A 13,505-nucleotide genomic window follows, 5' to 3' on the forward strand; every position below is an offset into this window, starting at 1 on the left:
GCGTCAGATATATGGTTAAGGACCACACAGATTTTGAGAGGAAACCCGCTGTCGCCACTACATGGGCTACTCTTCCGATTAGCAGCAAGGGATCTTTTATTTGCGCCTCCCACAAGCAGGATAGCACAAACGATGGCCTTTGTTGAACCAGTTATGGATCACTGGTCGGTGCAAGTGGTTTACACCTACCCTTTGAGCCTTGCAGAGCACTCACTCAGGGTTTGGAGTCGGTATCTGGATTAAAAATCCCATGCCTCGACTGGGATCCGAACCCAGTACCTACCAGCCTGTAGACCGATGGCCTGCCACGACGCCACCGAGGCCGGTTCCCCAAACAAGTCAACACTGTGGCCCTTTCACTAGAGATTGTTCCCCCACACTCCAGATATCATTCCTACGGCCCTGGTTCAGCAAGTCTATAGTACTAGACTATGTAATACGTATCTACTTGTATCCAATATATAACATATCATCAAACATTTATTTAAGTTTAACACAAAATCATTGACGCTAATTAAACTAAACTTAAGTGATAAGCATCTTAGACATGAGGACCTGTACCTGTATCATGTATTTACTGTTACCATATTATAATAATGTTAGGTACTTTTATTATCACTTCATCACAGTTCATGACTCCTTTTTAATTAAAAAATATAGTATAGGAGAAGCCACGGTGACGTCACATGTTTTGATCACGTGGTACCGCGTGAGCGCTGGTAGGCAAGAAACCAGTTGACAATACTGGCATTAGTAGTAATGAACAATCGAATGTTTTTCAGTCAATTAAATCAGTGTAGACTAGTTTTGATGAATGGTATTTTGTCATGGTAATTTCATACGTTGTTGTTAGATGCACAAGTCACTGTAGTAAGGATTATGAAATTAGTTTCATCAAATACAGTGGAAGCGAAACGTTGAACAGTTAAAGCTGACAACAATCAACTTTGCCCATCCCACAATGGAGATCGTCATTTTATACAAGGTTTGTTGTATGTTATTCATTCGTAATACTAATACACGTCAGTATTTATTGAAATGAAAATTGAAAAGATAATAAAAATAAAAAAATAATAATAATAATAAAAGCCCCAACCAAACTGACATGGAAACAAAGATACCCTGTGAACAGTAGGCCTACCCAGTCAATCGACAAACAACGTTTTATGTTGGACTACATGTAATATGTATGTTGCACTTATTAAAAATATACAAATGTAATTAATTATATAATTATAATTGTCAGAACTTGATAGAAAGTATGTTGACTTCGTGCCTCTCTGCTGAAGGAAAAGTGTGCCTTGGTGCCCTAATTTTTGTTATTAAAACAAAGGCAACACTTGCCGTGCTCCCCAAAAATTGAATTTCGACCCCTGCAATGTGTTAGGCATAACTCCCAAATACACGTTTTTAAAAAAATAACTGACGGAAGTGGCAGGATGATATTTTACCTGCTTTGGTTAAAGTAGTTAGTTACTAGTTAGATTAAAAAAACAAAACAAAAACAAAGCAGACTATGGAAGCTGACATCTTCGTTTTGTTGTTTGTGTTCTGTTTCCATAATGTAGCGCACCGTAGCATGTTAGATAACATGTACTATGATCAAGAGAGACCAAACACGGAATGCAACAAATATGTTGTCCCTTCGATTGTTCAAATTAATATAATAATAATAATAATAATAATAATAATAATAATAATAATAATAATAATAATAATTTAAACAGTAGCAGGTTAGATGCAATTAGAACGAACTCTTAACCGTGACAAAAGCATTGCCAAATGTAATTTAAACCATAGACATGAACATACATACACTATAGAATGCCAATTAACCAGTTGTCGATCCCATTTAATGATTTAGTGAACCTATCAATTTGAAAAGACGTGGTACAGAATGATAGAAATATCCAATCTATAATCTTATCTGATAGAAAATTGTGTACATAATTAAATTTTGCTTTTATTAGTATAAGTTATCTGTGTGGCAAAGGGATCTTTCTTCTCACACTTTTAGTCCAAATGACACAATTACTATGTTAGCTACCTGATTAAACATTAGGTCAGGTCAGGTCATAGGGTTTTACGTGCACATTCAGAACAAGCTGTTGTAGCGCACGCTCCTCCGTCCATGGCAGGAAAGGTGGGGGGGGGGGGAGAGGAGGGACCGCCTACGCTGGCAGGTGCAAGGGAGCACCAGCAGCCCGATTGAATCGGCAGCAGGAGGGAGGGGTGGTGATGGTGCTTTGGAATTTGAATGGAGCTGTTAATGCCAAAGAGAAAAGGTGCGCATTTTTGTTGAGGAAATTTGGCGCAGTTTTGAACGGTCGGTCGAAAGGTAAATGTGGATTAAACATTGGAGAGGATCTCCGTTAAGAAGGAGAGAAAATTACCTCATCAACAAATCTACACAACCGGAAATGGCTGTCACATTTTTTTTCCCGTAATGCAACGTCAAGCATGGTGGTGAAAAGATGACAGCTGTGGCGAGGCAGCGTTGTTTGTCCAACTATTATGCTATTCTGCCGCTGTCACTGTGAAACACACCATGACACTGGTAGCTTCAATTAGTAGGTTTGCTAAAATATACGTCTTCAGCCCAGAAGCATTTATTTTGTGCATTTTACTGCTTCTTTTGTACAACTCATTCCTTCACGTCAAACCGCTGTTGAAGTTTGCTAACCGAGCTCGGGTTAAACTGCAGCTAAAACTTCGTGGTCAGTATGATGTAATACCAGAGCAGGGTGAGACCGAGGTGTCTGAAGAGCACACGAAAGCCTCTTGGGAGCTAAGAAAGGAAAATGTCGCTGTGTTTGCAATCCAAGGACGCAGGCCTCATATGGAGGATAGATTCAACGTTGTCAATGATTTAGAGCACACAGACACCTCGATATATGGAATGTTTGATGGGCATGGAGGCGAGGTATAATAGGCTATGTTATTTCCTTAAAATAAAACTAAATACAGACTATGAAAATCTCTAGGAGATGGGTAGTCCAAGTAGTTTACTAGACGGACATTTGGATGGTTACAATAATTTTGCCACCCCTCTTTCATGTTGTGCTGCTCCCCCCTTATTTTTCTGAGCCCCGCTTTATTTTTCCCGCATTCTACAATATTTTACAGCACCCAGCTCCGCTATTTCAAAATGCACACTTTTTTTCACACACTTAAAAAAATCACTGAACAGCAGACCTTGCCTTTTAAAGGGACATGTATACCCTAGTTTTTAAACACTACGGCATATTTTTGACTGTTATAGCCATTTTTGATAACTGAAATCAAACTTTAGAATTTATGGTTTAGCTAGATTATCAATTTCCATACATTCAAAGTGTTTTTGGCCATCCAGGTTTTTTTAATATCACAAAATGCATTTCTCATATTTTTAAAAATGCACGTGTCTGACAAGTAACAGTTATGGAGTCAAGTTTTAGTCTATTTTTAGAGGGTATTTCACCATTTCAAAGTCACAGACTTATGGTTCACTCAATTGTAACTTTATCCAAATGTGTTACAGGTTTGTAGATTAACTAAACTTAGCAGGGGACAATATTTCGAAATCTGAGGTAACCGGAAGTCGGTTCACATGTTTTTTTACCTAGGTAACCAATTGTTCGGTTACGTGAATTATATTTACGTAACCCGTGGGTTACCTGATTGGTTACCTCAAAATTTCTTTCTTTTTTCGAATTAATTTTAAGAGGATATTTTATAGAACAATTACATACAGCCTCGACCTATTCCTGGATTATGTTTTTGCATTACGCACGTGCGTAATGGGCACTACGCCTTTGAAATAGATACATAATTATTTGAAGGGATTCCTTTTTTCGTTTTGCACTGGTTACGCTACTTCCACTTTATCGGTGGTACTTCTATACTACAGTGACGTTCTAAATGTTTGTTTTTTAAAGCTCATTATGTGATGTTAGTATTTTTAAATTTTTGTGACACTTTTGGGTTCCTGTTTATGTTAAAACTGTTTTTAACATTAGTAAAATTATAGGCAATCAAATATTATGTCTACATATATTCCCTTAGAGATAAAATAGCAGTAGATAATTTAGCAGTCCCCAGTGGTCTGAGCACATTTCTTTAAAACTTTTGTCTCGACTCTATACTGAACATTTAATTTAGACTGGTTGTAAATTACAACTGTTGAAATTTATATAACGTTGTTTACTGATTTTCTGCGCATAAAGTATCTAAAATTCAGCCTAAAACATTTGTCGAAATACTAGTAGTATGTCTGCGTGAATAAACGTCCTGTAATCGTGAAGTTTGCAAGTTTTAATTTCTGAACGTTTACAGGTCATGACGTAACTTTAATTTTGCGTAACCGACATGCGAACAGAATGGCGGTACGTGTCAAATATTGTGCCCTGCTTAGTGTTAATTAATTTTCACGTGTTGAAAGTGTAGGGTCTGTCCCTTTAAGGTGCGTGATCGCGCTCGTGCAGCACACGTAATTTCAGTCTGGCAAGTGTAAAAAAATAATGTGCATTACACTTAACAAACAGCGCACGTAATATAATTTTGTATATTGATTGCTACTATTTACCTCATGTAGCTAACAGAAAGACCCGTTTTATAATACCATAAAAAAAAAAAATGTGATGAGAATGGTAGTGTCCATGCAAGCTTTTAATATATGACTGGTACTTATCTTTGCCATACAAATCAGAAAGCACTTGTTTAATAAATTATTAAATAGACATCTTCGAAGACATACCAATCCGATCAAAACTCCTTTGCCTATTTAATTTATTATTAATTAGATACAGTCCACTTTTGTATGGTAATAGATCACGTCTGATAGGGCCAACTCATTTATGCTGTTCATATAGTTATGAGAAAAACAAAAGGAATTGAATTAAATAGTGGCTTCTGAGCCCACACAAATGAAATCGTTATGGAAATCAGCGAAGTCGGTAAATTTGTTTCGATTAGTTCATAACTGTTAGCCAACAAAGCTTATGCAAGGTCCCGAAAATGGCAAGTGTGTAACTTTTTACTTTCTTTGAAAAAGAATTGATATTTAGACAAAGACAATTCAAAAGTAGACAGAATAATAAAAGGATGGAAAAGAAATGATAATGTACATGTATTTAGGAATAGGCCTAGGTCTCGTTTACCCAACAAAATATTTTAAAGGTTTTTTTACGTATATTATTTTTCTTTTTAAAATGAATCAAATCAAACTTCATATAAATATTTGTATGTCAGCCAGAGGTTAATGCATCTACATCTGTTATTTATATATGTATATATGTACACAAATATAGTAACAGTAATCATTGATCATAACCGACTATTTAATTTTTGTTTCAATACGTTTGTTACAAAGTCACAGACCATGTGACTGGAATATGATTTGATGCACAGTAGTCTGTGACATGTTGACTGATCAGAGCTATCAGGGTCAGATTATGTTTTAATGTTTTACTGTTGGAAGTCTGGCTGCTTGTCTACTTGACAACTTGTTTTGCATTTATGATGATGTCTGAAAGGGAAAAGAAGACAGACTACACTAATGAACCAAACAACATAAAATTGTTTGTAACTGGTGATTTTTATTTATTGACATTTGTTTATTCAGCAATTCGTAATGAAATATTAGAAATGTTTCCTTAATCATATATCCGATGCTGTATATGATCGTAACTAAAATGTGTTGAGTACATTGTTAAATAAAACATTTCCTTTCTTCCTATTAAAACTATCACCAATATTGTACGTATACATTCAATGTTTAATGTTTGTTATATGATGTTTTCAGTTTGCTGCAGATTTTGTGGAAAAAACTCTTTTTAAAAGTATCATGATTCGTCTTCTACGTGCTTCACTTGCTGATGAAAGTTGTAACATTAGCGCCATTCTAATGGAAGAAATGCTGATTGTTGATAAACAGTTGCTGGAGATATGCAAGGAAACTATGGAAATTTCAGGTACATGTCTCAACATAATAAATCTAGGAATATTCAAAGTATTTTAGGGCTACGAAATCGTAAAACCATTGTAGGCTATTACAGCACATGCCATAGTTACATCATAACTTACTGTTGTTATAGGATTTTGTAGCGCTAAGATAACTTTGAAACAATGGGCCGACAAGTTTAAAGTACACAGTGTTGTATACATTGTATGTGCCATTCAATTATGCCAATGACAACAGCTGACAAAATACCAGGGCATAAATCATAATAAAAAGACAAAAATCTCAAATATATTATTGATCTGATTCGTTGTATATATATTATTGAAAAAAATAACAATCCGACTCAGGATTTAAAATTTGGGAAACACTTTTTGGTTCCATATTTTCTGTGATCATTTGAACAAATTTAAAACACTGTATTTTGTTGTAATCATGATGATGGTGAACTGTGTTTCATAATAAGGGGTAAGAGCTGGATGTAGTCCAGTTGTAAATCACCCGCTCAGTGTGTGATTGGTCCATGGTCATTCCCCATCAGCATGCCCATTATTACCAGCCAACTGTTATAGCAAATATGGTTTATTCAGGGGACAATATTTCAAAATCTTAGGTAACCGGAAGTCAGTGCAAGTAAGTTTTACTTAGGTAACCGATTGTTCGGTTTCATGAATATAGTTCTTGTAACCGATGAGTTAGGCCTACCTAATCCTAAAACACTTAAACTTCAGTTCTGTGCTACATTGGTGGTTCAAATGTATTTTAAAACAAACTGATTTTCTCTTCATTACTGATATATGATACTTTTAATTTTAGAATGTAATTATTCACCTCGTAACCGATTGGCAGTTCTCGTGATTTTAAAGTTGCGTAACTGACAAGTGAACAGAACAACGGTTCTCGTGAAATATTGTGCCCTGTTTATTCTGTCTGAGAGATGGCATCTATAAAAGATTTATGTTTAATGGGTAATCATGGATTTCCGGTTTTGTGATTTTGCCAACAAACCACTAGAAATTATATAGTTTCCATGAAATCCATAAACCTGCTTGCATGATGGATCAAGGTAATGGGATGGTACATATAATAGATATAATAGATAATGTTTGATGGGTAATGAATTTTCATTTTCATAATTTTGCCAACACATCACTAGAAATTATGGTTTCCATGAAATCCACTAACCTGCTTGCATGCTGGATCAAGGCATATATACTTTTATATACATGTACATGAACGGTGATAATGAAAACAAGGACAGATGCAAGGGGAGGACTGGGGCGACCTACTCTTAAAAAAAACTCATTCAAGTGCTCTTTTTTTACAAAATTCGTTGACATTTATAGTCCTTGCAAGTGGTTTTGATGTTTGTGTTTGTGAGGGTAATGCTGATCAATATCGTGGCAACTGTCGACTGGAATTGTGCACCACAGATTCACAACCTATTAGATTATGACAGAATTGAATGGACGCTGATATAAGAGTTATGAAAGTTTGAAGAGCACAGTGATCTATTAATCATCAGCTATTGGGTGTCAAACGTATACTATTATGGTACTTTTCACAAATACCATAGGAAACCCACTACGTTTTTTCATTAGCAGCAAGTGATCTTTTATATGCACTTTCCCGTAGACAGGACAGCACATACTGTGGGCTTTGATATACCAGCCATGGAGTACTGGATAGAATGAGTTCTGGCTGTCAAAAGTTTATTCGGATGCCCTTTTTAGAAGTTGTACATGTGCTCCTTTGCAGTTGTTCCACTCTGAAATATTTAGTGGATCTGCCCTTGGAAAATGTAACTTGTATTACTTTGAAGTAGTGTTTGCGATTTTTGCATTAGTATACAGGTAGGGGTGGAACGCAGCCCTGTAGTAAAGTGCTCGCTTGATGCATGGTCAGTTTAGGATTGATTCCAGTTAGTGGGCCCATTGGGCTATTTCTTGTTCCAGCCAGTGTACCACAACTTGTATAAAGGCTGCTAACATGTGCTGTCTTGTCTGTGAGTAATGGATAAATGTAGCAGGTTTCCTGTCTAAAACTATATGTCACAATTATCAAATGTTTGACATACAATAGCCAATGATTAATATGTCAATGTGTTCTGGTGGCATGGGTGTCAATCCTGCTTTAAAAGTGGGGGGAACATGTTAGTGTGTGTGTATGTATGCTAAACGAAAATGGGGGTGGGACATTTATATAGAATGTACCCTGGCATTGAAAAGTGAGAAGGACACGCCCCCCCCCCTGTCCCCCACTGATTGACGCCCATGCCTGGTGGTGTCGTTAAACAAAACAAACTTTTAGTATTCAGGTTGTATAATAATTTGGACAATTTGGGCTTTAAATTACAATAAGTATTTTTGTTAAGTACATTTTGTTCAGTCCATAAATTGCTACATTATAACTGTTACAATGTTTTATAAAGCTACCCGCATGATAAAAACCTCTCCCTGCTCAATCAAAATTATTTTCTCAATGTATGTTCCATGTAAACTTCTGTTGAGCTCCCCCCCCACACACCCCACCCCACCTTGTTACAATTTCTGCACACGTGCCTGGCACAAAATGTTATACCCGGTACCTATATGTACATACAATGTACATGTATTTAATTACAAACATCCTGACATTATACAATTTACTCTATTCTCACTGGACGATGTCAGAAGATGATGTCATTACTTCAAATGTGACATCATTAAGTAAAACGGGTCATGGAAAGGATGTTAGAAACTGAATTTTGTGTATTTTTAACTAAATAGAAGTGTTGTTTGTAATTATTTTAAAAAAAGTAAGTAATTTTTTAGTGAATTTATCGATGTATAACGGTCACAAATTTTGCATAAAATTGCTTTGTTGATGATTTTATACAATTTGTGACTTATACATCGATAAGACAGGGTTTGAATTTCTGACAGCATTTGCCGTATAGTGGCCCTCCTTACTTGCCGTTATGCTCCAAATATCTTACGGCATTGACGGCAAGAAAAAAGCTGCATTGCCTTTACCTGGTTTGCCATCATGCCCTTCCCATACATTCCATGTTGTACATGTATCTTTCCTTGTCCCATAGCATTGTGTGCGATACAAGATACATTGAGCACACGGTTTGAAAATGTCTTTATCACTAGACACTATAATAAGATTGATATACTTAATATATATCTAATAAATATACAGAACTTCACATACTTTGTTTTCGATTCCTATTTATTGCACAAGTTTATTTCGTGCAAGAATATATACCAAGAGACCATGAGTGCAATAAATAGGAAGTGAAAACAACATATGTGAAGTTATGTATTTATTACATACCTTCTTTTATGTTTTACAAAAACGGTTTTTAATTTAACGTCATAACAGTTAACATTTTGTTAAATCTATGATCAAAAACTCCTTTCATGGATATACTTAATGTTAAAAATCATACTCTGCGGCAGCCTTGTGTAATGTTTCAAATACAATGTGACGTAATTAAATAAAAGGCGCCAACTGCAGTAAAATAGAAAGGGAATTCCCCATTTAAAAGTTCCGGTCTAGATCGCACATATGTGCGATACAAAATAAATTTATCACATGGTTTCAAAATATCTTTATCACTATAGTAAGATTGAATAGGTATGTAATAAAGGTTGTGCAAAGTTTTAACACACAGCTGTCTATCACATTTCTAATTTTATTGAAAGGCATCAGTATCCAACAAGTTGCAAAGACTTAAGAGTTCAAGCCATAAGGTGAAATAAGTTTTGTCTGAGAAATTTGTTGGAAAGTAAATAGCCTTTGTGCCCTGCTTTTGAAGGAAAAGTGTGCCTTGGTGCCTATTGAACTTGCCTTGGTGCCCTAACTTTTGTTATTACACCGTAGGCAACATTTGCCGTGCCCACCCATCCCACCCCCCCAAAATTGAAATTCAAAAATTTACCAAAAATTCTTATACAGAGGTGTATGCTGGGGGGTTTGGGGATGAACACACACACACGCTGAAGCAAATGGTCCGCTTTCAGAACTCAAACATACAGGTTTATACATACAGAGTTTCTGGTGGTGTAAAAACAAAATAGAAAAAGGGTCCACCTGGTTCATAATCAACCCCCCCCCCCCCCCCCCCCCCCCCCCCGGTCCAGATCACGCTACACCCCTGTTATATAAGAGGAATTCAGTGTATTAGATATTGTTTGCAGGTACCACAGCACTTGTTGCCATGCTGCACGACAACCAGCTTACTGTGGCCAATGTCGGTGACTCAAGGGGCGTAATCTGTGATAAAAATGGCAAGATGATACCACTGTCTTTCGACCATAAACCACAACTGGTAAGCATTTTCATAATCACCATCACCTAATTAACATTATATAATTTATAATAATTTTTGTAGACTACTGTAGACTGGAGCTGTTTCAGAATTTCAAATGTGTAATATATTTGTTAGTCCCCTACAGGTCCAATGGAAAGGGACTATAAGTTTCATATCTGTCTGTACATATGTCTGTCCCACATATAGGTTTTTTGATGGGGGTTTTTCCACACTGCTATGAGATATTGAGTTGACATTTCATGTATAGCTTTATTCTAAGGTTAACTTTCATGGCGATTTACCTATTTTTTTATCTGAGTTATTGCCCTTGAATTTAGGAAATATGAAAATGTGTTTTCCAGACTTTTTTTTGCAGTGCCTCCAGATATTGAAGTAAGATTTTGTGTATGGCCTTAAAATGTACTATTACAGATCAAGTTTGACTTTCATGGTAATTTACCAATTTTTCACAGAGTTATGGCCCTTGAACTTAGAAGCTATGAAAATGTGCTTTTCTGACTTCCCCCCCCCCCCCCCCCCCAATGCCTGTAGATATCGAGATGAAATTTTCTACATATTGCTTTACCATGTACTGTTTCAGAATAAGTTTGATTTTCATGGTGATTTACCCATTTTTTTGACAGAGTTGTAGCCTGTGAACTAAGGGGCCCAGTAGGGGACATGTATTGCTTTATGTCTCACTACACAGATGTCATCTGCCATTGAAACCCATGTTAACTTACCCAACTTCAAATGAAGATTGCCAATAGAACGGGTTCTCGTTGGCACTAACAACATCCATTGCGAACATACATTATATAAGCATTTATTTTCACTCCAAAATTGAGAACATTTCCATCTCAGGTATGACTGCATCTGGCTGTAATACCGGTCCGAACAGGTGGTTCATTAACTGCTTCACTCCGGCTGTCTCTTACGCTATACACTCATGTCAATGCACAATATTACAAAATAGCATGGGTAAAATACAGCCTGAAGGCTTACCATTACACATACATATTGTTTTAATTCTTCACCATTTCCTACAAGTGAATTAGGAACTATAGTGGACCGTGATGAATGAACTCTCACCCGGAAGTGATCTGTGTAATGAGACCTTAACGGTACTCTAAGAATGCTTGTTTATTTTATAATTGTAGCATACAGTAGACTGGAGCTGGTTTGAAGTTTCACACCTGGGAGCAGTAGGGAGCTGGTTTGAAGTTTCACACCTGTGATATATTTATTATGTTTTCTCTCAGTTGAAGATAAGTTAATAACAATGCTAAATTTTAATTTTTGTGAAATTTTAACACAGGATTATTTCCAATTTAAAAAAAAAAAATTATATTATATATTTATAATAATACCATTATCTCCAGTTTTGTAAAAAAAATAAAAAAGAAGTTTGTTTTTACCTTTTGTTTTATTTATTTTGGTTGTTGTTTAGAACAGACTTTCAATATGTTTATTTTCACGTGGAATTAATGCTTTTGTGATGACTTTTTTTTTTTTTGGTTGAAGGTAAAAGAAAGAAATCGAATTCGACAGGCGGGAGGTTTCATCAGCTTTAATGGAGTCTGGAGAGTAGCCGGTGTCCTAGCAACGTCGCGCGCTCTTGGCGATTATCCACTGAAAGAGAAAAACCTCGTCATAGCCGACCCAGACATTATGACCTTTGACCTCAACAATCTGAAGCCATTGTTTATGATCCTCGCCACTGATGGATTGTGGGATTGCTTCAGCAATGATGAAGCAGTGGAGTATATAAAAGATCGACTGAACGAGCCTCATTTTGGAGCGAAGAGCCTCGTTTTACAGGCATACTACCGGGGCTCGGTTGATAACATCAGTGTGATGGTTGTAAACTTTGTCGCAAATAGGACTTCCTTATACAGAACTCCTAGTCGGTAGCGGCAGCAATAACACAACCATGTAGATATGTATATGTACTTATTGTGGGGGTAAATGTTATATATTCATTGTTAAGTAATCAATGGTTATTGTCTACACTGTCATTGTTTTTGTCAAATTTGTCAAAAGATGGATATCTGAGAATACAAAATTGGCATAACCCATGTACGGATTATGCAACACAAATTCAGGTAAGCCATTTTATTTCTGCATGATGAGATACATGTATGTCTATGTAAGTTATGTTCTAAATATGAAGTTAAAAAATTAGGTTTTTTTTAACGACACCACTAAAGCTCTTAGATTTATTAATCATCGGCTATTAGATGTCAGGTATGCCTCAGTGGCGCAGTGGTTGGTAGGGACAGGTTTAGTATCTCGGTTCCGACTCCATCCCAGAACGAGTTTGTAAGGGCTCAATGGGTAGGTGTAAGGCCACTAAACCCTCTTCTCTCTCACTAACAACTAACCCACTGTCCTGGACAGATAGCAGATAGCTGAGGTGTGTGCCCACGACAGCATGCTTGGACCTTAATTGGATATAAGCACGGAAATAAGTTGAAATGAAATGATATGTTTATAGCCATTTTTTGACTAGTAGTCGGTAAACTTGCAACATTTTTTCATTAGCAACAAGGAATCTTTTATATGCACTTTTGCACAGACAGGACAGCACATACCACAGCCTTTGATACACCAGTCGTGGTGCACTGGTGGGACGTGAAAAAGCCCAATCGGCGAATAGGTCCACTGGGGTGGTTTGATCCTTCAATGCGAGCACTCGACCAACTGGCTGGATGCTGCCTCTTTTCCTAAATTTAATGCATTGGTGAAAATGTGGGTTACACAAATCCAGATATGCGCAAATATTGCATGAACAACACTTTCATTCTCGCCGGAATCTAAGCACACGTTGGTGAGAACGCCATGCATTATTTATGACAACACATGCCCGGTTTACATGCATTACGTGTGTAAACAATTTCAAGACTGGGTTACCAATGCCATATATCCAATGAAAAACAACACTATGGAAATCGATTACACTGTGACATATAGTTAACCTGACAATCATATGTCTGTGACGCGTAAGTCGGCTACAAGTGCAAAGGGTTGTAAATAACTTTTAGTCGATAAAGATGTTAAAATTTGCTTAAAACCTGGTTTTTGAGGATATGCAAAAAAAAGAATAATACATTCGTGTCCGTTAGATACCATTTATCTCACAATTCATTGTTTAAAAATGTATCAAACTCGCTTTTGCATGTTAGATACATTTTAAAACAATTCGTTGTGAGATAAATGGTATCCAACGGCCACTGATGTATTATTCTCTATGTAAAGGTGGGACAT

General features: G+C 36.5%; 2 protein-coding genes across 2 annotated transcripts in view; one reads left to right on the forward strand and one right to left on the reverse strand.

Moving 5' to 3' along the window:
* The window catches only part of LOC121374155 (RCC1 and BTB domain-containing protein 1-like), a 90,787-nt gene extending 89,241 nt beyond the window's left edge, over positions 1-1,546 (reverse strand). The window contains exon 1 of the mRNA XM_041501126.1: positions 1,452-1,546. The gene's annotated coding sequence lies outside the window, so the exon portion shown is untranslated. The remainder of the gene's footprint in view (positions 1-1,451) is intronic.
* A 909-nt stretch (positions 1,547-2,455) lies between these two features.
* On the forward strand, positions 2,456-13,270 carry LOC121374164 (protein phosphatase 1L-like). The gene is made up of 4 exons (XM_041501136.1): positions 2,456-2,923; positions 5,783-5,951; positions 10,126-10,256; positions 11,763-13,270. Exons 1-4 carry the CDS (start codon positions 2,549-2,551, stop codon positions 12,150-12,152), a joined length of 1,065 nt encoding a protein of 354 aa, XP_041357070.1. The 5' UTR covers positions 2,456-2,548; the 3' UTR covers positions 12,153-13,270.
* Positions 13,271-13,505: the final 235 nt, after the last annotated feature.

Source organism: Gigantopelta aegis, chromosome 1, assembly GCF_016097555.1.
Source record: "Gigantopelta aegis isolate Gae_Host chromosome 1, Gae_host_genome, whole genome shotgun sequence".
NCBI lineage: Eukaryota > Metazoa > Mollusca > Gastropoda > Neomphalida > Peltospiridae > Gigantopelta > Gigantopelta aegis.

Excerpts from the sequence above, each read along its gene's own strand:
- LOC121374164 (XM_041501136.1), top strand. The coding sequence starts at position 2,549 with ATGACACTGGTAGCTTCAATTAGTAGGTTTGCTAAAATATACGTCTTC. Across the intron at positions 5,952-10,125 it reads GGAAACTATGGAAATTTCAG|GTACCACAGCACTTGTTGCC; the intron begins GTACATGTCTCA and ends TATTGTTTGCAG. Across the intron at positions 10,257-11,762 it reads TCGACCATAAACCACAACTG|GTAAAAGAAAGAAATCGAAT; the intron begins GTAAGCATTTTC and ends TTTTGGTTGAAG.